This window comes from Rhineura floridana, chromosome 2 (assembly GCF_030035675.1).
Source record: "Rhineura floridana isolate rRhiFlo1 chromosome 2, rRhiFlo1.hap2, whole genome shotgun sequence".
Taxonomy (NCBI): Eukaryota; Metazoa; Chordata; class Lepidosauria; order Squamata; family Rhineuridae; genus Rhineura; species Rhineura floridana.
In genome coordinates this window covers 159,452,341-159,476,306 of record NC_084481.1, presented here as the reverse complement: position 1 = coordinate 159,476,306, position 23,966 = coordinate 159,452,341, and the positions used below count along the sequence as shown (strand labels likewise).

At 41.1% G+C, this 23,966-nt stretch overlaps 1 protein-coding gene across 15 annotated transcripts in view; it reads right to left on the bottom strand.

The window, feature by feature from the left end:
• GPHN (gephyrin) overlaps positions 1 to 23,966 on the bottom strand; it is a 476,088-nt gene that overhangs the window by 304,214 nt on the left and 147,908 nt on the right. For all 15 annotated transcript variants that reach the window (XM_061611035.1, XM_061611028.1, XM_061611032.1 and 12 more), the window contains exon 4: positions 2,938 to 3,030. In XM_061611035.1, the coding sequence (XP_061467019.1) occupies positions 2,938 to 3,030 (93 nt within the window). The remainder of the gene's footprint in view (positions 1 to 2,937; positions 3,031 to 23,966) is intronic.

The following is a 23,966-nucleotide window of genomic DNA, read 5'->3' as shown; positions in this document are numbered from 1 at the left end:
TATTATTAACACATTATACTGCCAGACTTATACAAAAATGTTAGCACAATGGAAAAATGAGTGATCTCTATGCAATGTATCTAGAATGAGATAAATATAAGGTTTAAGGTTTATTTTAATTTCTGAACAAGCTGGGCAATTCTGACATTATACTGTACCTCTAAGGGCACAAATGCTCTTTGTTCTCTGGGAAGAGGGACTGACTATTAAACAACATGAGAACTGTAGCTCTGTGATCAGAATAGCGATCTCCTAACAACTCTCAGCACCTTTCACAAACTACACTTCCCAGGATTCTTTAGGGGAAGCCATGGCTGCTGAAAGTGGAATGATAGCGGAATAAATGTACAGTGTGAATGTGTCCCTGATCTGTCCTATTCTGCAGGTGGTGAACATGAAGTGCACACTCTCCCTCTCTGTCTCAAGGCCTTGCCTCTCTCAGTAAGATAAAGTCAATGAACAGAAAACGTGGGGAGATGTAATAGATCTGAACAAAGACAAGACCACTGAAGTTGTAATCCAGCTCTTGACAGCAGCAGCCTCTTATGCAGGTATAGAGAGATTTTTTTCTTTCTTTGGACTAATTCATTCTAAATTGAGAAATAAGTTGGGAACTGAAAAAGAAGGAAAATTTATATTTCTTTTCCAGACAATGAACAAGGAAGGAAGACAAAGGTGAAGAAGACTGAGTTAACCGTACCACCCAATATTTTAAGTTTCTCATGTTGACTTGGTTGAAATTGCCTAAATTTTATTTTTAAAAGAACTTTACATTTATCTAAAAACTGAAATTGTTAACCACTCAAAAATCCATGTACATGTTTTGTTGAGCTTAGAATAAATGCTGAGTGGAAGATTTTTCTCACTCTCCTCCTTGCACAGGAGAAAAGCAAAGAAAGGTATCTCATTAACAGCCAGGCTTTGTCAACCTCATAAGGCAGATTGCTAACCCCCTGTCTTGCCAGGCTGTCTGAGCCTAGATGCCAGCACAGTGACACAGATGGCAGCCTAAGTGGAATGCATGCTGAAAGTGACTTTGTTCTTACACATTCCCTCCCATGTTTGCTCTCAACTGTTAAAATACAGCTCATGCTATGAACAGGCAACTCTGCAGACCCACCTCCTCCTTGCCTTCATGTTTGCTTCCTGGAACATAGGAAGCTGTCTTATGCCAAGTCAGACTATTGGTCCATCTAACTCAATACTGTTTACACTGACTGGCAGGGGCTCTCCAGGATTTCAGAGTTCTCTCCCAGCCCTACATTTATTATTTATTGCATTTGTATACCACCCCATAGCCGAAGCTCTCTGGGCGGTTTACAACAATTAAAAACATCAAAAACAAATATATAAATTTAAAAACACATTTTTTAAAAACAATCTAAAAACATGGAGGTGCTGGGGATTGAACCTCGGACCTTCTGCATGCAAAACAGATGCTCTACCACTGGGCTATGGTCCCCCAGCTCCTAGGTGAGTGCACGCATGCATTCCTTTATCTGTTTTGGTAGATTTGTCCCTTGTTGGTGTTGTTTTAATTAAATAAATTTTTATTTCTGCACACCTTGTGGTTCACCCAAATATGCAGCAATCTCAGTTCAGTTTGTGGGTGGTCCCAGTTCATCTCAACTCAATCAACACGGGGGGACAAGGAATGATTACAAAGGAATAATGAAACTAAACATACCACTTCCTGAACTATACTTGCCATCAATTACTTCTACTTTAGATTATGATTGTTCTTTTATGTATATTTCCTCCATCTCAAATAATGTATCAATTGCTGGAAATTCAATTCATATTTATTGTTGAAGGAGAAGCTTAACCTCACCCAACCTTTTTTTAAAAATAGTAGTTTTAAAAACTGATAATAAAAGACTGATAAAAGTACAGCAAAACACAAGTAAAATACTATTGTATTTAGACTATTTGATGAATAACTAAGTAAATCATACCATAATCCAGATTAATCCTGACTCTGCCTGCTCCCCCCCCCCCACAACACACCCTACACCTGATGAAACTAAATGTGAACTAACCCTTCATCAGATGCACTATTTCTTACAGCTGGTATGTGGGTGAAATCAAAATGAAAGTTCCAATCTTTCTGATGGAAAAATCAGTATTAATACACAAAGCGTGTATTCTCTAAGGATCTGCTCACATGTACAATGAGCCTAACAGTATCCATGTCTGCATGGTGCAATCCCACACTTCAGGGGGCAGAAATGTTAAAGATGTGATCACATGAATCCACCTGATTGATTTCTTCCCTCACAGCAGGATACCAATGGCATGGGAAAGATTTACCTGGTTGGCCTTGCTGTGAGATCTCTTTATTCACACATATGCCCTTCCAGTGATGGGTTGTACCACACAAAAGCAGCTCCCAAACTACTGCATGTGTGAAAGGGGCCCAACTCTACCAGGATCAAGAAAACCATCTGCTTGAGTATCCCCAACTATAATGAACACAAAGAAAGTTTCCTGGCTATGTAGATCAAAGAAAGAAAGTAGAAGCAGAGTCGCCATGGCTCCATAGTATAGTTAGAAATTCCTCTTCCTTAAGGAAGAAAACCCCTGCAAAAATAGAGGGAAACTTGCTCCTTGGCAAGCATTGTGTGGTGTGATGCTGTGCACCTTCTTGGATAACTATCCACACCTCCCTAGGGAGGCCTACTTTATACTTTGAGAACTACTTCCATAGAAAAATCTCCATCTTCCAGTTAGACATGTGAAACAGTGACGCAAGATACGGCACCAAAGTAAAATCAATTGCTTGCTTTTGAAGTGTTTAATACAGGGATTTTTTAAAGTTGAAATACAATGGAATTTTATATTATATTAATATGTACAATATCTTCTGAAGTATCATATATAGAAAAACATCATTGGTTTTCAGAAAGGCAGATGGTTTTAAAGATAAAACTCTCTCACCTCCGGTGTGACATCCCTTGGTGCAAATCCTGTTCCTCCAGTTGTTAAAATCAAGTTAAGTTCTTTTTCATCACACCAGTCTATCAGTGTCTCCTGGGAAAAAAGAGAACAATATCAGATTTTTCTTTGCATATAAATGAATGAATGGCAGAGCAAATTCAAACCTGTTCATCTTATTTTATGAATAACTGTATCACTGTTAATTTAATCCTAAATATACAAACTTGTATGTAAATTTCATTTAAAGCATTGGCATTAATAGATACAAAGGAAATTTAAAATTTAATTTTTTTTCAATCCTTTCTAGTTCAAAAAATGTCTCAAGTGTAAGTTGATATCCATTAGAACAGAATTGTTCATCTTATATTGTCACTCCTCTTTTCACCAAGAAACAGCCTAAACGTTGGGTTTACAAATTCCAATGCTTCCTACACTGAACACACAAACAAAATTCAGTATTATAAACTAATTTAGTATTATAAACTAACCATCTTGACCATAAGAAAAAATATTAGTAAGACATTCCAGGAACTTCTAAATTGATATTTAAAACAGCATTTCTAAGAGCCCATAATACCTAGAATTGCATGACACACAGAAATTACAAATCTAGTAAATGTTGGTATTAGTATCAATGTTGCATCAAATCTGCTAAGATTATTATCCCTTTTACTAGTCTAAAAACTAGACAAAAGAGTCAATTTTGTTTGGAAGAATTCCAACAGAATTTTTTAATTAAAGGATTGATTCAGTTCATTGGACTGGAAGACTATTTCTGGGGTGGGAAATTTACTATTATTATTTAAATACATATCACTTTACAGAATAATATAAGCACAAACAGAGATTCCTGCTTTAAGAAGCTTATAGTTTGAGTTTTAAGAACATAAGAACATAAGAAGAGCCTGCTGGATCAGGCCAGTGGCCCATCTAGTCCAGCATCCTGTTCTCACAGTGGCCAACCAGGTGCCTGGGGAAAGCCAGTTTTGAAAATGGGAGATGACAAAAGGGAGTAGACTGAGAAGGAATTGTAACAAGGGATGAGTGTGAACAAATACAGTTACATATACAGGGTTTCACATTTTCACTTGCCACTCCTGCCATGCCAAGGAGGCAGCTGCCCACTGCCAACCATGATGAAGGGGGATATTGTTAGGGGTTGGCCAGCAAGGCCAGAGCCCCAAATATTTTCTACATGGCCCACATCAGCTGTGCTTCCAGAGGCTGAATGGAGAGGCAAGAGAGCAATAATCATCAGCTGTGCAACAGTTGCAGGAGTGGGAAGAAGGGAATACAGAGCCAGGGGGTTGAAAATAGGATGTAGTGTGACTGTTCAGGTGAGAAAGTGAACTGACTCACTGAACATCAATGTACAAATCCCTACTGGGATTTCACTGCTCCACTGGATGTAACTACATAGCAGCCTTGTCAAGAAAGGGGGAGATTTGACCATTCAAGATTCTAAAAAGAAATGAGAATGCACAACCCTTTGTTTTCTTCCCTATGCTGCTCAGAGTAAGAAAATGAGACAACAAAGCATGCCCTTGTTGTTCAAACCACAGACCATGGATGGAATAATGAAACTCAGAAGTGCACAACCAAGAACTTGATGAGGATCATATGCCTACATCTCTTGAATTATTCAAATACACAGATGAGACCTCAATACCATGTCATGAAGGTGATGAAACAGAGGAACACATTTACACTAATAATTGAAATGACACAGACTACAGCTGGGGTCACTAATGTAGTACAGCAGAATGCAGCTTGCTGTGCTGCGGAATCAGATATACACTGGTTATGACGATGTCACTCATGTAAAATACACAGTACAGAAGTTCTAACATCTTTTAACTCGCAAGATTGGTTCCTGTCTTTCCAAACAACTTTCCTCACTTCAGTGCCTGCTCCCCATGGGTTTTTTCAACCACCAGTGGTTTCTCTCTAGGAACCATCACAGTACTTACTGGTTGTAACCTTTAAGGATGAGCCGGAGCTGAAATGCAACCGGGGAAGGTTCTCCAAGTGCTTTTTGCAGGACTGGGATGCAAGAGGTGGTGGGATGGTTGGAATGCGCAGAACATGGAATGTGCAAAGATGATGTCTACTGGTCACGCTAAGGGTTGTTCCCACCAACCTGACAGTGGCTTGGAAACCACACAGGGAGAATAGCAGGCACTGAGTAATGGCAAGAAAAAGAAAAAAACTACACAGTGTAAATGGACTGCCTTCAAGTCGATCCTGACTTATGGCGACCCTATGAATAGGGTTTTCATGGTAAGCGGTATTCAGAGGGGGTTTACCATTGCCTTCCTCTGAGGCTGAGAGGCAGTGACTGGCCCAAGGGCACCCAGTGAGCTTCGTGACTGTGTAGGGATTTGAACCCTGGTCTCCCAGGTCGTAGTCCAGCACTTTAAGGAAACCTTAAAATTATTGAGAGAGTCAAAAATGGTGGATCAAAAGCCAGTTTATTTGGGGAGTGTGAAATTCCAGAAGGGACAATATGGGGCTGGATGAAAGAGGAAGAAAAGTGATGTGTGTTCGTAGACAGCGTTGAGGATGTAGAAGGACTGCAGAGAAGGAAAACCAGGCTCTTTCAGAAGAGTACCATGAATGACTGCTTTTGTAAGTGGTTCTTACATAAGTATTCTGAAGGAGTGCTGGTGAATGAGGTGATCCTGAAAGTGCAAGCAGTAAAATTCAATCAGCTACTTGGCAAAGATTACACCTTCAAGACTTCTGAACGCTGGCTTTGGAGGTGGAAGGTTCTTCATGGGATCTTTCAGGTACACTTTGAAGGTGAAGCTGCATCCAGTGACACTAACACAGCAGCGGAGTTTCTAACATTTCTCGCCAAAGTGATCAAAGAGGGCAATTACAACAATTAACAGCTATACAACTGTAATGAGACAGGGCTGTTTTTCAAATTCCTCCCAGGCAAAATGTTGGATGTTTTCAAGGCATGTAACAAGGCAGGCATGACACCCAAAGGACAGAGGGCAACCAAAGTTGAACCTGATGTGCACTGGCAAGTCTGAGTCCTCAGTGTTTCAAGCACATCAACATGAAATCACTGCCCATGCTACACCGCAGCAGTTCCAATTCCTGGATTATGTGTGATATTTTCACCTCATGGTTTGAAGAGGAGTTTGTACCACTGATGAGACACTACTTGAGTTCAAGGAAACGGGAACAGAAAGCTCTCCTGCTGTTAGACCACTATCCAGCCCATCCTTCAGCTGAAGCCCTACTGTCCAGAAACAGGAAAATCAAAGCTCTACTTCTCCTGAAGAATACCACTGCACTGATCCAGCCCATGGATCACAGCATAATTCAGGCATGTAAAGCCTATTATCGCAATGACTTGCTATCCAGGATTGTAAACTTGCAAATGCAAATTCCAACTTTCTTGAAGATGTTAACGCTGAAAGATGTAATATACAGCATTGACTTGGCACAGGAAAAGTCAATTCCATGACCATCGCCAACTCCTGGAAAAATGTGTTGCAATTGGTGCCTTTGAAACCTCTGAGCCCTCTCCCCCTTCCTAGCTCACTATCCCCTGCGCCATGAGGTGGCAAAGGCAGTTTCCTTTTTTCACCCTTGGGAAGATCATAGAGATGAAGGAGGAAGAGCTCTCTCTCTCTTGGTCGTTCACTTTCAGTGTATGTTTTTTAAGCTTCAGATCAGCACCTGAGCAACTGAACAGAAAGCAGAGCAACCAAGAGGGTAGGAGGGAACAGGGGGCAAGCAGGAGAATGGGGGTAGGGGGTGGGAAGACAGAGTGACTAGCAAGGAGTTGGAAGTGGGATGCTGCAGGAGCCTGGAGAGAGATGGGGGGGGAGTGCTGTGCCACAGAAAGAAGGTGTGTGTGCATACATGTACACATCAGTGCCAATAAAATAGATGTTCTTGATACTGCATACTTTTTTCACAGGTTCACCACTCCCAAATGACATATTGCATCTGTTTCATTGACTGAACCATAAAAACCATAGATACATTGCTTTTCCAATGTTTCATGGTGCAAAAGCATGGATCCGAGACATAAATCCCTATGAATGCTCCTAATTTTTACATGAGATCACTTCAAAATCACCATCAAATTATACATCACATCTGTGTCCATAGATGTGTTTTGTGATATGTTGGTTGTTTTGATATCTTAAGTAAAAGATGATGAAGATCCATGAGGAACTGTACCATTCATCAGTGTTTTTCTGGTGCACAACAAGGACCGTGTCTGTGATTTTCACTGTGCAGTACACCACTGTAAAGTTGTATTATATGGTGCTTTTCTGAACTTTGTGCAAAATCATAAAAATTAAAGAGGAACCATTTTTAATTCTACTAAATTAAACATCAACTCAGGTCCCTTGGAAAAGCAAATAATGTGTGGCCACACTCTCACTTTCTCTTTGGCTGAAGGGTGGGGCAGGAATAAATCAGAGGGGATGGTGCCCACAGCACTTTTTCAAAATTCCAAATGTGTTCACAGTAAGCATGGGATCCAGTTATTAGTGCCTGTTTGATTGCATTCCATCAAAATAGCAGGCAGATCCGTTACAAGCTAGTTATTTTTCTACTATCCTTTGTTTGTTGCTGTTATGTGCCTCCAAGTCAATTTCGATTTATGGTGACCCTATGAATCAGCGACCTCCAATAGCATCTCTTATAAACCACCCTGTTCAGTTTTTGTAAGTTCAGGTCTGTGGCTTCCTTTATGGAGTCAATCCTCCTCTAATTTGGCCTTCCTCTTTTTCTACTCTTTTCTGTTTTTCCCAGCATTATTGTCTGTGCTAGTGAATCATGTCTTCTCATTATGTGTCCAAAGTATGATAACCTCAGTTTCATCATTTTAGCTTCTAGTGATAGTTCTGGTTTAATTTGTTCTAACACCCAATTATCTGTCTTTTTTGCGATCCGTGGCATCTGCAAAGCTCTCCTCCAATACCACATTTCAAATGTTGATTTTTTATCTTATCCACTTTTTTCACTGTCCAACTTCCACATCCATAGAGATCGGGAATACCATGGTCTGAATGATCCTGACGTCGGTGTTCAGTGATACATCTTTGCACTTAAGGACCTTTTCTAGTTCTCTCATAGCTGCCCTCTGATGTGGAATTTTAGCCAATTATGGGTTCAAGCATGGAGGCTCACACAATAGTCCAAAGAGTAAAACAACTTTATTCAGCAATGCATTGCAGGACAGAAAAGTTGGGGAAATTCTCTGTCCCTCTACGGTGAACACAGGCAGTTATACTTATTAGCACATCATAATATATTCCCTTCTCAGCCTATTACAAAGCTTCAACTCTATGTTGTTGTTGTTATGTGCCTTCAAGTCGATTACGACTTATGGCAACCCTATGAATCAGCAACCTCCAAGAGCATCTGTCATGAGTCACCCTGTTCAGATCTTGTAAATTCAAGTCTGTGGCTTCCTTTATGGAATCAATCCAATTCTTGTTTGGCCTTCCTCTTTTTCTACTCCCTCCTGTTTTCCCCAGTATTATGGTCTTTTCTAGTGAATCAGGTCTTCTCATGATGTGTCCAAAGTATGATAACCTCAGTTTCATCATTTTAGCTTCTAGTAATAGTTCTGGTTTGATTTGTTCTAACACCCAATTATTTCTCTTTTTCGCAGACCATGGTATGCGCAAAGCTCTCCTCCAGCACCACATTTAAATTAGTTGATTTTTCTCTTATCCGCCTTTTTCACTGTCCAACTTTCACATCCATACATAGAGATCTGGAATACCATGGTCTGAATGATCCTGACTTGAGTGTTCAGTGATACATCATTGCATTTGAGAACCTTTTCTAATTCTCTCACAGCGGCCCTCCCAGTCCTAGCCTTCTTCTGATTTCTTGACTATTGTCTCCATTTTGGTTAATGACTGTGCCGAGGTATTGATAATCCTTGACAAGTTCAATGTCCTCATTGTCAACTGTAAAGTTACATAAATCTTCTCTTGTCATTACTTTAGTCTTTTTGACGTTCAGCTGTAGTCCTGCTTTTGTGCTTTCCTCTTTAACTTTCATCAGCATTCGTTTCAAATCATTACTGGTTTCTGCTAAGAGTATGGTATCATCTGCATATCTTAAATTATTGATGTTTCTCCCTCCAATTTTCACACCTCCTTCATCTTGGTCCAATCCTGCTTTCCGTATGATATGTTCTGCATACAGATTAAACAAATAGGGTGATAAAATACAACCCTGTCTCACACCCTTTCCAATGGGGAACCAATCAGTTTCTCCATATTCTGTTCTTACAGTAGCCTCTTGTCCACAGTATAGGTTGCGCATCAGGACAATCAGATGCTGTGGAACCCCCATTTCTTTTAAAGCATTCCATAGTTTTTCATGATCTACACAGTTAAAGGCTTTGCTGTAATCTATAAAGCACAGGGTGATTTTCTTCTGAAATTCCTTGGTCCGTTCCATTATTCAACATACGTTTGTGATATGATCTCTGGTGCCTCTTCCCTTTCTAAATCCAGCTTGGACGTCTGGCATTTCTCGCTCCATACATGGTAAGAGCCTTTGTTGTAGAATCTTGAGCATTACTTTACTTGCATGGGATATTAAGGCAACAGTTCGATAATTACTGCATTCCCTGGCATCCCCTTTCTTTGGAATTGGGATGTATATTGAACGCTTCCAGTCTGTGGGCCATTGTTTAGTTTTCCATATTTCTTGAAATTCTGGTTAACATCTTAGAGGCTGCAAGCTGTTCTTGAATCTTGGAGCTATTTTCTTGCTTTGTAATCTATAATTGCTGTTTTAGCTTAAAATGTTCTCGGAATAATCATAGGGCTGTATATCAGATGCTTGCAACCTTGCTGAGAAAAATAACTGGCAAGGAGGAGTCATTTAATTTATTTAATTTTAACTGTTTGAAAATCAAATTCTAAGTAAGGGATCTGTTATGTTTGCTTTAATAAAAGTAGGGTGAAAGAAGTAACATGCATAGCAAGATTAGTACTTATAATGTATTAGTACAACCATCGACTAATACAGCAATGGTTAATATTGATGTTTCTAATTAAACCAACAACTGAGTATGAAGTTTGCTTTTTAAAGTGCACAAACAGTTTGTGACTTTTTGTTGTTGTTTGCATCTCATCTCTATCCTTAGCAATATTGTTCTCATACTTGGGATCTAAATGCAATAATAATTAAATAAATAAATACATTTCAGCTGCAATATGTGGACCCCAGCCTCAGCCAACCTGCTGAGTTTTTTTTAAATAACAATAATAATAATAATCAAGAAGCAGCAATGTGGTAGCGGTGGGGATGCTAGATTGTGAAGACAAAAGGGTGGATAGATTGAGGAGGGTGGTTAGTGCTTTTAGGCCTTGGGATGATCATCAGAACTGATGACTTGGTTAGTGTGCACTTGGGGAATGAGAGTGGAGCAGAAGATGGATCAGTGCATGCACACACACAAACACACTTGCTCCTCCTGCAAGCATCTGTAGGTATGCATGCATTTGGGCACATGGGAGGGGGGAAACCCTCAAATGCTGCAGCATCTTGGAGAGAGAGGTTGGGGGGTACAATGTACGTGGAAGAAAGGGGGAACACTGGCATACACACTTAGCCTCAGAGATGGGGGGCAAGCACGTCCTGAGCTGCCTCACTGCTCCTTGGCTCCATCTGGGCCGAAGGTGAGATCTGGGCGGCCTCACAAATAAGAATAATTTTTAAAAGGAGACAGCAGTGAATTAAGAGCCAAGAAAGGCAGGCAGGCTGGCTGCCAGGAAGGAAGGAAGGAAGGAAGGGGGAAAGCAGCCTTTCCTTGTAGCCTTGCTTCTTTTTGCTTCACAGAAAGCCCTCTTCTTTTGTTCTGAGTAAGGGTGTCATCAATAGCAGCAGTGTGAGGAGACGGGAGTTGGTGATAGTAATCCCCTCTTCTTCCTGGTAGCTCCACCCTCAGCCTCCTTTGGCATCTGCCACGTGTTTTATAAGCAGATGCCTGCCTTTGGAGCACCCGAAAGATGCTCTGGCACTTCAGCAAAAGTCCTCCCCTCTTGTTTGAAGCAAGGGGGAGGTGTCACCTGCAGCAGCAATGGGGAGCAGACAATGTCCAGAGAATGAAGACTTTTAAAAAATAATAATTCATTTATTTACTGTTTACGGCCCCTCTGGATTATTTTGCGGCCCCCCTGGGGGTCACAGCCCCCAGGTTGGGAACCACTGATCAAAGGCATAACATATAAGATGGAGGTGAATTTTGCCGATTCCCCCTTCACCTGCAGCACTAGATCCCACACTGGTCTGGAGGGTTGGCAGACCATCTAGAGCAGTGAGGGACATGGCACTAGGAAATAAAGAATATGTCAGCTCCATCCCCCACCCACAGTAATAGCATCCCACTGCTAAATCAGAAAGTTTCTATGAACCAAGGAGCCTTTGCAGTCATGAAAGTCAAAGACTGGATTCAATCCAGTGTGTTTCATATCAATCCCAGATTAACTATTTTCATATTATGAGTGTTTACTATAAGATTGTCAAAAACTGAAGTGTTGACTTCCCTTCAAAATTCAGATTTGTTCAGGTAAATTTTTATTATGTATTCTTAAACTAAGAATTAATTCAAAGTACCCCAGATACTACTGCAAGCCAATTAGAAGTATATAGATCTATCAATGATGTTGATTTTAACTAATAATGTTCACAATTTATTATTTCAATATATATCCCATTTTTCTACATCTAGGACCAAAGACAGCTAACAAATTATAATAAAATACAATAAAACAGTTTAACATTAATAACAAATTTAATTATACCAAAGTTTGCTGTACAAATTAGGTCTGACATCTCATTTAAGAAGTCTTAGCTGATTAATACTGTCTTATTTAATAAACGTGCATACATTTGTATTGAGTAAAAACAATCACTCTGAAACAGAAAGCATACTTTGCTTTTAGATGATGCACCTGCTATTTTTGTAAATGACTAGTATTTTTTTTAAATCTTTACTTTTTTCTCATTAATTAGTAAAGTCAATCAAAAGGATCTCAATAGATAAATCTAGCAACTAAGTAATGCAACCCTAGTACAAAACCAATATGTTTTTATTTGTAATCTGCAGTATCTCTTATATATGTTAAGAAAAACACTTTCCTTTATAATCAGATAATCTTTCCCATCTGCTTCTTTAAACCAGATCATATAACAAGTATAAAAATATTAGATGTAGCCAAACAATAGGAGCAAACAGATGAAAACTCAGGAAAATGCAAATATTTGTACATTGTTTGAAGTTAGCTATTGAGAACTAATACATTCAGTGAAGTTTAAAAGGAAAAAGTTTTTAATATGACAGGTCATGGATTCTCTACCACACATTTGCAACCTGCTTACAACTCAACTATCAGAAGGTGGAAAGGAACATTCTCAGATTCTGAAGATGCACAGAATCCAAACAGCTGGATAACAGTGCTTTCACAATCTCTTGTGAAAGCATGAGAACTGCTGTACATCTTACCTATGAATTCTTATGCAAAGTTTTGCACAAATGTTTGAGAAACAGTATTGGGGGCTATTTATCTTCTGTTCATAGTGTTTTGGATCCAACTCGATATGTTTCCTAGATAATACTCATGAAGTAGAATACTTCAATTTGGAAATATGCAAATTAGTGCAGAAGCTATAAGTCACAGTAATAGTTTAATGGGGAATTTTATGTATCCACACATAGATATTAAAAGGTGTATGTTTTATAATCATCAGCATTGAATTGCAGGCCTGTTGGGGCCCTGAAAGATTCAGGCTCACAGAGAACCCTGAGTTTCCAATAGGCCTCAATCAGGCCTGCAAGAGAAGTGACTAACAAAACGGTCACAGTGAACTCTTGGGTTTTTGCCAGATTCGGCTAATGCGTGACGGACATGAGATTGATTACTCTATTGTCTTTAATTCAAGCAAGTACCGTATATTTCGGCATATAAGATGACTTTTTAACCCTGGAAAATCTTCTCCAAAGTCGGGGGTCGTCTTATACGCCGGGGGTCGTCTTATTAGGGTTGCCATACTGCCCGGATAGCTGGGTTTTACCCGGATTCTGCCACCCGGCGCCCGGCTAGCCCCTTAGGTGGCCCGGATTCTCAGCTTTCATTTAAAAAAAAAAAAGTTTCTAGGTGGTGCGGTTCTCGAGATATATATAAAAACGTCAGGCATCCCCCCCCCGGTTAAATCTTTTTTTAAACTACTGTATAGCACTTCGTAGCTTTAACCCCGCCCATTCAGGATTTCAGCCAATCAGTGAAGTGTTTGTTTGGTGGCAGTGTCTGCAAAACCTCATTGCGAGGCCAGAAAATGGTGGTTTCCCCTCCTGTTTATCTGAAAATCTCATAAATTGGGTAGGTATATACATTTCAGTTTTTCCCCCTGTTGTGTGTAGGAGTCAGATCCTGGGCAGTGTTTTGAAAACCTTCCCAATAGTTGCTTTTGGGGGTAAAAACAGTGCTAATCCCATATGTCCAGAGTAAATCCTATTGAATTCAGTAGGAATTACTTTTGAGTAGACATGATTATGAATGTGCTGAAAATCAATGGGACTTTGGAGTGAATGTAAAAAAGAATTGTGTTTGTGTTCTCTTTCTGCCCCCCCCAGTCCTATTTTAAAGCAAGTAGGCAGGGCTTACTTAGGTATTGCAATTTTTATTCTGTAGGAAACTAATACTGATTTTTAAAAAACTAATACTGATTTTTAAAAAACTAATACTGATTTTTCTGCAATGACCAATTGGTTTGACAATAAACTATTATATGGGCTGTATGTATTTATACATCTGCAGTGTGTGTATGGAGTCTTTCCAACACCCCTGTGAGGTAGGGTTGCAAACCAAGGCAGCTCACAACAAGAAATAAAGCCATTTAAAATCCAATAACCATAAAAACAAGTATAAACAGTTGCAAAACAGTGTAAAGTGGCATGATTCGGAATTTTGGGTTGTGTGAATGAAGTTGCTTATCACTTGAGGTTGCATTTCTGTCCCTGTTTGAGTAAGCCCCATTGAATACGCTGGGACTTGCTTCTGAATAAATAAATTTAGGATTGCACTATAAATATTTTTACAGTTTGGGTAAATAATAAATATATTTGATAGTTATGCTTATATAAATATTTCTTCATTTATCATATTTTTGGTTTTTGGTTAGGAATCCTGGTTGTGAGATGCTTAGTTTTTTGCCTTATAGGAATCTTGTTGTGGTTGGTATGGTATTACATTTAGGAAAGTGTTACTGCCTTCTGTATTTTTTTTTCCTATTTGCATTTCACTTATCTTTAACCTCACTCCGTTACAGCCATAGAAGCAACAGCAGCATATGCAAGATAATTAACTCCCATTAGTGATAACAAGAATTTATAATTATTATTTCAATTAAAACAAGAGGCTTATCAATACTTTGAAGAGGACCAGATATTTATTTTCTTTCTGAGCCCAGGACTGGGTCTTTCATGATGCCCGGTGTGTGTGTGTGTGTGTGGGGGAGCAGGAGAGTAGTTGATAAGACAGACATCCTGGCATTGATAATCGAATTAGCAAGGTATGTGTGGGGTTGTTGTACACTTCCAGGCTCAGTTTCATTTTGAGTATGGAGGTGGAACCTGTGTAGATGTGGTTATCAAAGGGAGAAGAAATTTTGAGTTAAGCAAAGCTCTGCTTTTTGTTTGATTAAGCAGGGGTAGTCTTATACGGCGAGTATATCCCAAACTCTATATTTTAACTGGAAAAGTTGGGAGTCGTCTTATACGCCCAGTCGTCTTATACGCCGGAATATATGATATTTTACTTGTGAAGGTATGATTAATAAATTACACTATTCTGTTCCAAGAAAATAATTTCTTGTGTAAAACAGGAGCCCCATCTAGAGAGGAAAAGCCTTACAGCATAACCAAAGGGTTTAATGAACAGAAATAGAAAGATTTTATAATGATTTTAAAACAATTCAGTGTGTTATATTTATAACTTTATAAGTGTGTTTTTATTAAGAAAAAGGTATTCTGGGTGGCCTGTCTCCTCTATATCTCAGAGGCTGAAAAATACTAGTTAGCCAGAGTTAACCAGTCCTTTCCGTTGTCTGTGTGGCTTCAAAATGAGCTCAAGTGTTTTAAATATAATCCCCTCTCTTGAGCTATGTATTTTATAAGTAAAGAAATGGGATTTCTGAGAAAATATAAAGACATAAGAACCCCTATGGCAAAGGAATAGAACTGGGGGTGCTCATACATTCCCAAACACCCTGAGTTGAGGCAAAACTTAACTCAAGGGAACTTGTCCAAATTTCTCCGGTGTACCTGAGTCAGCCTGACCCATCAGGAAACAATGGCATACGGAACGTACTGAGTATGCTTGAAGGCACCTTCACAATGGTACTGGCCTGAAAATTCATTAGTCAAGGTGGATAGCAAGACAATGGCGATATTAACAAGGTGGACAGAATTTTGGAATCAGCATGGAGTTACCTAATGCTTTCTGATTGGTTTGGAACGAATGTAGAGAGGAGGAACTGTGATGTTATATGGGCAAGAACTCATGAGATTGGTGAATCACTGTCACATGGTGTAACTGTACTCTATAAAAGAGCTTGCACACAGTGCCTCAGTGCAGTCCTCTCCAGACTTTCTGGGGGGGGGGGTCTGACCCTGCATATGCTTGTACCAAATAAAGGCCTACCTTTTTGCTTTAAGCCTGTGTCATTGATTACTTAACGGATCCCCAGCAAAAGATCCCAAGGAGAAAGAATTCTCCAACAAGTTAATGGTTCCTTTTGCTAAATTCAATCTAATTTTTTAATCAAACTCCAACCCCCATTATACTTGTTTTAAATCACCCTTTTTATAAAGAATTAATAATATATTTTAACTTGAACACCAAGTAGAGCAGGGGTTCCCAAACTGTGATTCATGGACCACCAGTGGTCTGCAATTCTTCATTCATGGCATGTCTGTGAATTTGTGATAGAAGATGGGGATTCCATATCATTAAATATCTGATTTTTAATTGTATTTTTATTGCTTCTTATATTTCTTATATTGTATTTTATTGTATTACAATTTGATTACTATGGAATTCAATTTGTACTACAATGCTTTACCATATATAAGAAATAAAAGAAGCAATAAAAATGCAATTAAAAATCATACAGCATCTAGCTCAGCACATTACAACTACTACAATAGGGAGAAAGATCATTAAATAGTCTGCCAAGACTCTCAGCAATTTTCAAGTGGTCCATGAGGAAAAAAGTTTGGGAACCACTGAAAAAAGATAAACATTAAATTACAAAGGATGCAAAACTAAACGTAAAATCCCACTGAAACCAACAGGTTTAGTTCTATTTATTTCTACAGAATTTTTGTCAATCTATGTTTCAGTGTAAAACACACTATGGATGTATACAAGGCTATATATGCAGACTGGAAAAGCTGTATTAAATAACACCATGAACGTGCAATAAAATTAGGGATATATTCACCTGTTTATAACACACATATACCATCTCAATGCTTGGCAGGTGCTACTCAATTATCTTGTTCAAATTCTGTTTAGCACACCTGTTACCATAGAAACAGACAGCAGCAGAAAAAAAGGCCAGACTAAGAATAAAACACAAGGTCTTGAAATTCTTAGGGAGTTTGACAACATGGATTTTTTCATAAAACATTAGCTCTTGAAATAACAAAAAGCCTCTTCTTCAGATAAAACATTGTTTCTATTGATGATGACTACAGAAAAACTTGAAAAGTTAATGTAGCTGGGATGTAAAGGTATGTGTGTGGAGTTCTACATATGCAACAGTTTTTCATACATACCCTTCTCACTGCAGCCTCTTGCACCCTAAAACTGCTCCAGGGCAGGGGTGTCAGGAGGGGTATTCAAAGGAGTGAAATTTAGCAGCAACCTCTACCCACATACACAGGGAAATTTTGGATTTTGACCGTATACAAATCTGGGGATTTAGAATGCAGTAGTGCTCTGCTCTTCGGCGTTCCGCTTCTCAGCGTTCCACTAATACGGCGGTAACATGCCATCACGTGGGTAATAGTGCCATCTAGCGTCCCAAGGCAATAATGTACTGAAGTCAAGACCTGGGGCATCCATGCCCCTCCCACTCCAGTTCATTCTTGCCTTCGCCCGAGGCTTTTATCTCCACAATTGTGTAGGAATTTAGGTTTGTGTGTGAGAGAGAGTGTGTGAGAGAGAGTGTGTATAAGGACTGGGGTTGTCACTGTTGTTCCTTTGTACCTAGCTTCTTTGTCTTCCCCTCCCTCCTCTTGCACCTTTAGTGTTTTCTGGTTTTTTGGTTGGGTTGTTTTGAGGGTGGTTCTTTTCAGTTGGCGTTTCCCTCCCCCCTTTTTTTCTTTCTACCCAGCTGTTTCCCTGCCTGTCCTCCTCGTTTTTGGGGACAGTGGAGGCTGCTACTGCTGCCTCTGGGGACAGCAGAGGCTGTTTCCCTGCCTGCCCTCCTCGTTTTTTTGGGGTTGGTGGAAGCTGCTACAGCCACCTTTGCTTTAGTGGTGGCGCCCCTCCCCTCCTTAGCTGGTTGAAGTGGCGAGTTGGAAGCTCGCAGCAGCAACTCCATCTTGCGCCCACTTTATCCGGTGTCGCTTCTGATCCCCCGCTGGGCGCTTGGCGGCAGCTCCTCCCTCCATGGCTCACTACTGCAGCTGTTGGAGCTCGCCGGCTACTGAAGCAGAGCTCATGGAGGTGACTCTCTTCTTTCTTGGCAGCGGCTCCTTTCTCTGCGGCTCACTACTATGGCCATTGGGAGCTCGCCGGCTACTGAGGCAGAGCTCACGGAGGCAGCTCTCTCTCTGGAGCTCGTGGCAGCAGCTCTCTCTCCGGAGCGGGCGTCAGCGGCTCCCTTTCTTTCACTCCTGGCGGCAGTGTCTGTGGGGGTGGTTGTCTGTTGCTGCTCCCCCCCCAGCTGAGTCCGAGAAGGGCGTTGGGTGCCATTTTCTGCTATGGTCCACTTTTCAGCGATTTTTGCTTTTCGGCGGGGGTCTAGAACCTAACCTGCCGTATGAGTAGGACCCTACTGTATACTCTGTTTATTTGGGGGTGTGTGAAGTGAACAAATCAAGAAGCCATATATAATGAGAGAAACAAAGGAATGAAAATAAAAACAGAGATAGTCTTTCCTTGCTTTTCAAATTGTAGAAATATCTAATCCTTAGATTTACTATAGTAGGCATATGGAAGGAGCAGGCACAGCCAGTTGATTTTTTGGGGGGGTCTCCCTGCCCCCATCAGGCACTTGTACTACCCCTTTCAGCAGAGTTTCTTTGGGTCACTTGAGGGCTACTGTAGGGAGGAGAGGTGGGGAAGTCTGCTTCCATCAGCCTGCTTCCATGCAGTTAAAGAAATTCTTTGCATCAGTTCACACTGCATCATAAGATGTTAAACAGACACCCATGGCCAAACCACTTTGGGGAAGGAGAGTGTCAGAAGAATTAAGTCAACAGAAATAATAGATGAAGAGCTAGGAATGACTGAAAAATAAATGTCACCAAATCTGGGTAGAATACACCCAAGAGTGTTTTAAAGAATTCAAAACATAAAAATGTTGATCTTCTAAATGTTGTACTAAAATTGAACTAAATGTTGAATACAACAGGCGGTATTCAACTAATGCATCCTGATAGCACAAGGATCTCTGTATGTACAACAGGAATCCCCATATACACACACCCTTCCCAGTCCTGCTCCAGAGGGTTGGGGCAACTTTAGAACAGATTTAGAGGACACACCGGGGGGGATAACATTCTGTTGTGAAAGCAGAAATCCTTGCACTGACAGAACGTTCACGTAGTGCTATATTGGATACAACCAATTGCCTGGTCCTTAGCTTTCAGATACTGGATCAAATTAGCTTACACAAGCCCCGCCTCAGGACATTTACATCTCCTCTGGAAGGACGTCTTTTCCAGCACATGGTCAAAAATATTACTTGCCAAACTGGCCACACTAGGCTTCTCAGTGGACTTTCTATCCTCACTAGAGCCTGGATTAGCCAAACGGACCATCGAGACCTGGATTAAGGATGTCTATGTTCAAAATTCAATGTCAGATGCTGCTAAAACCTGCTCCCCTACCCATTCTGATTTAAACTTCACATTTCCTAATCCTGGCACCTACCTGGAAATTCTGACCATTCCTAAATATTGTCTAGCCTTCTCCAGGGTTCGTTTTAACTGTCTCTTTTCTTCACTCTTAGAAGGCCGTTTCCAGGGTATACCTCTCGAACTCTGCCTATGCCCCTGTAGGAATGTAGACGTCGAATCACTGTCTCACGTTTTCTTTGTTTGTCCCTACTATAATGTTGAACGCCTTAGGTACCTAAATCCTATTATGAAAAGCTTCCCGGGCAGGCCTGTTGACCGATTACTGAAACATTTTCTGACCGGCACTGACAAGTTAACCACCCTATCTGCTGCTAAGTTCATCTTTGCTGCCCAAATTATACATAAGAAGATCTCTCTTAGCCAGTAATGTTTATTTTAATGCTGTATTAATATGAGCTCTGTTAGCTCTATTTTATAACTTACATTCTTTTACCTCCTGTTAAATCAATTGTATATTGGGTCTATGACCACATAATAAAATTTGATTTGATTTGATTTGATACAACCAAAACAACTTGTACGGAAACAGATCTGTTTGCCACCCTCAGCTCCTTTAGGAGGAATGGTGGGATATAAATAAATAAATAAAATCAGCCTCTTCCAGAGGGCTGGAAGTAACATGGTGTCCAGAAAGCCTTTGACCCCCTTCCCTCACTCACTGCCTTCTTGGTTATGAGTTATTAATGGGGATTAATCAGAAAGAGATATTAGAGGGGCTGTGAATAGCTCAATGAAAACATCACGTGTGATGTGCAGCAGCAGTGAAAATGGCAAACAGTGCTGGGACTTGTTGGGAAAGACATTGAAAATAAATTGTCAGTATAAAACACATCTATGGTGCAGCTACATTTGGAATTGTGCATACAAGTCAGACCTGCATGAAAATATTGCAACATGGAATGCTCCATTCCTGCTCCTGCTTGGTTTTCTGTTTTCAGCAATCACAGGCAATCACCGCTCAGTACTCACTGAGCTGTTTTTGGAACCCCCAGCCTTAGGGGTTTTCCCTCAAACTATCTGTGCCTCTGCAAATGTTGGGGCTCCCCCGGCCTCCCTCTTGTGCACTGATGGTGCCATTTTGGCTATGTAAAGATCACATTCAGAATGCGTTCACTTTTAGTATATACAATAGTTCTGATCACCTGCCTCAAAAAAGATATGAGAGCACTGGAAAAAGATACTGAAATGAGCAACCACCAGGGGGTTGAAACACCTTCCTTGTGAGGAAAGGTGTAAGAAAGCTGTGCTCACAAGTAGCTTTTTGAGTTATGACTGTTATACATGCTTCTTTCCTATTAAAAGGTTTCGGCCATCCCCTCCCCTTTTTTGTAACTCTGCCAATGGCTGAGCTCTAAGTCGCTATCTATATGGAAAGGGTAGAAGGCAATATATTCTGCACAGCTTAGCTGGTGGTGGCAGGGAACACTTCCCTGGGCTTGTTACTAACTTACTCAAAACCTCAGGACCAAGCTTTATTATCAATAAACATTTTATTATCAGTCATCAGCAAGGGGCAAAGGGAAAGCAGAAAAGTAAAAGAAATTTTAAGAAGCTTGCTATCCTATGCTAAGACTCTTGGAAAAGAGTAGTCATGCTCACATATGTAGCGGAAGCCTAGATTCAGCATGCAACATCCTTGGGTTATGCAAAAAGATGACAAAGGTATAGGAGAACCACACTTCATATTTATTACATTTAGTCAGCAGTCCTATCTCTTAGACTATAAGCAAATTCACAAATTCACCTGCTTGGACAGGTTCATGCAACCACTTCTGTGCTGGATCCTTGCCCTTCTTGGCTAATAAAAGCTAGCAGGGATGGAACAGCCGGCTGGGCCAGGGAAGTGATTAATGCCTCTCTGCGAGAGGGGGTGGTCCCTGGTTGCCTGAAAGAGGCGGTAGTGAGACCACTCCTGAAGAGACCCCCCTTGGACCCAGAAAATCTTAATAACTATAGGCCAGTAGCAAATGTTCCATTCCTGGGCAAGGTCCTTGAACGAGTGGTTGCGGGCCAGCTCCAGATACTCTTGGATGAGACTGATTATCTGGATCCATTTCAATTGGGTTTCAGGCCTGGTTTTGGCACGGAAACAGCCTTGGTCGCCCTATATGATGACCTTTGTCGGGAGAGAGACAGGGGGAGTGTGACTCTGTTGATTCTTCTTGATCTCTCAGCGGCTTTCAATACCATCGACTATGGTATCCTTCTGGGAAGACTGGCTGAGTTGGGAGTGGGAGGGACTGCATTGTAGTGGTTCCGCTCCTACTTGGCAGGTCGGCTCCAGAAGGTGGTGCTTGGGGAACATTGCTCAGCACCCTGGATTCTCCAGTATGGGGTTCCACAGGGGTCAGTTCTGTCCCCCATGCTGTTCAACATCTACATGAAACCGTTGGGTTTGGTCACCCAGAGCTTTGGAGTGCGTTGCGATCAGTACACTGATGACACGCAGCTCTATTTCTCCTTTTCATCTTCTTCAGGTGAGGCTGTCAATGTGCTGAACCGGTGCCTGGCTGCAACAATGGACCGGATGAGGGCTAATAAAGTGAGGCTCAATTCAGAAAAGACTGAGATGCTGCTACTGGGTGGTTCTTCTGACCGGATGGTGGGTGTCCAACCTCTCCTGGATGGGGTTGCACTCCCCCTGAAGGAGCAGGTTCATAGCTTGGGGCTTCTCCTAGAACCATCTCTGTCACTTGAGGCTCAGGTAGCCTCGGTGGCACGGAGTGCCTTCTACCAACTTCGGTTGGTGGCCCAGCTGCGCCCCTATCTGGACAGCGATAACCTGGCTTCAGTTGTCCATGCTCTGGTAACCTCCAAGTTAGATTACTGCAATGCTTTCTATGTGGGGCTGCCTTTGAAGACGGTTCGGAAACTGCAGCTTGTGCAAAATGCAGCGGCCAGATTGGTAACAGGGACCAGACAGTCCGAACATATAAAACCGATTCTGGCCCGCTTGCATTTGCTGCCTGTATGTTTCTGAGCTCAATTGAAGGTGCTGGTTTTGACCTATAAAGCCTTACATGGCTTGGGACCACAATACCTGATGGAACGCCTCTCCCGGTACGAACCCACCCGTACACTACGTTCAACATCAAAGGCCCTCCTCCGGGTGCCTACTCAGAGGGAAGCTCAGAGGGTGGCAACAAGGGAGACGGCCTTCTCAGTGGTGGCCCCCAAATTATGGAATGATCTTTGTGACAAAGTGCACCTGGCGCCATCACTGTTATCTTTTTGGCGCCAGGTCAAGACTTTCCTTTTCTCCCAGGCATTTTAGCATGTGTTTTTAAATTGTTTTAAATTGTGTTTCAAATTGTTTTTAAAAGATGTGTTTTAAATTTGTATATTTGTTTTTAATGTTTTTAGTTACTGTAAACCGCCCAGAGAACTTTGGCTATGGGGCGGTATATAAATACAATCAATCAATCAATCAATAATAGGCAAAAAACCTTGCGGCTTAAGAACATACCTATAGCCCACAGATAATTCTATCAAACTTTAAAAAGCAAGGAAATTGGGCAGCTATAGTGAATGCACCAGGGGAGCAGCAGACCTGACCTCCTCTCTGAGATATTGGACTGCCCTACAAATTTGTCAAAATGCAAACACACTTTGGGTTGGTCTTTCACAGTCCAATCCACTTACTGTGTAGCTTGGAAGAATTTGGTAACATGTGCCTCTGAGCATATGGTGAGTGGTGGCAACACCTGCAATCAGATCAAATAATAGAAAGAAGACATGTGCTGTGCTAATCTTGTAGTAGCAAGGAGGAAGCAACATTATCAAGACAGTTGATATAGTTCAGATAGTCACTTTAAATATGTCTGATTTACTTTGCAATTTTAGTGAAGTTTCCTATAGGATATTATTTTCTTTTGTTTCTATTTCTGTGAATATGTGAAGTACAGCAACACTTTGCAAAATTTACAGTAAAAAAACTCCAAAAATAATTGTGGAATAAAATAATTTTTTCTAGATTAGATTCTCTGTAGAAACAGTAGTAACACAGGAAAGAAGCAAAGTAAGAAGAACACCAACAAAGATACAAAAATATAATTCTTCATCTTTGGAGATGGCAGGTGTTGCCACCACTCACCATATGCTCAGAGGCACATGTTACCAAATTCTTCCAAGCTACACAGCAAGTGGATTGGACTGTGAAAGACCAACCCAAAGTGTGTTTGCATTTTGAGAAATTTGTAGGGCAGTCCAATATCTCAGAGAGGAGGTCAGGTCTCCTGCTCCCCTGGTGCATTCACTATAGCTGCCCAATTTCCCTGCTTTTTAAAGTTTGATATAATACTCTGTGGGCTATAGGTATGTTCTTAAACCGCAAGGGTTTTTGCCTATTAGTGAATTTCTCTGCTTTTTAATCCGGGAGGTAAGAAATGGGATCCTGTGCAAGTTTATTGAGTTCAGTGGGATTTACTCCTCTGCAATAATACTTAGGGTAGGTGAAACTGACCACAGGGGATGGGGAGAGGAGGAGGAGGAAGGGCAGAGGGGAGGAGGGGGATGAGAACAGGCAGGAGGGGGAGGGGAGGGGGAGGGGGAGGAGAAGGACAGGTTTGATCATTTGCATGTTTATTGAGTTCACTTGGATTTATTCCCATGCAATCATACTTAGGATAGGTAAAACTGACCAGGAGGGAGGGCTGGAGTGGGCAGGGGAGAAGGAAGAAGGAAGAGCAGAGGGGAGGAGGGAGAGGAGAGGGGAAGGAGGGGAAAGGCAAGTCTGATCATTTGCATGCTTAGAGTTCAATGGGATTTACTCCTATGCAATCATGGTTAGGATAGGTAAAAGTGACTATGGGGGAGGGGGAGGGAAAGAGCATATTGGAGGGGGCAAAGGAAGGGGGAGGGGAGGGCTGGT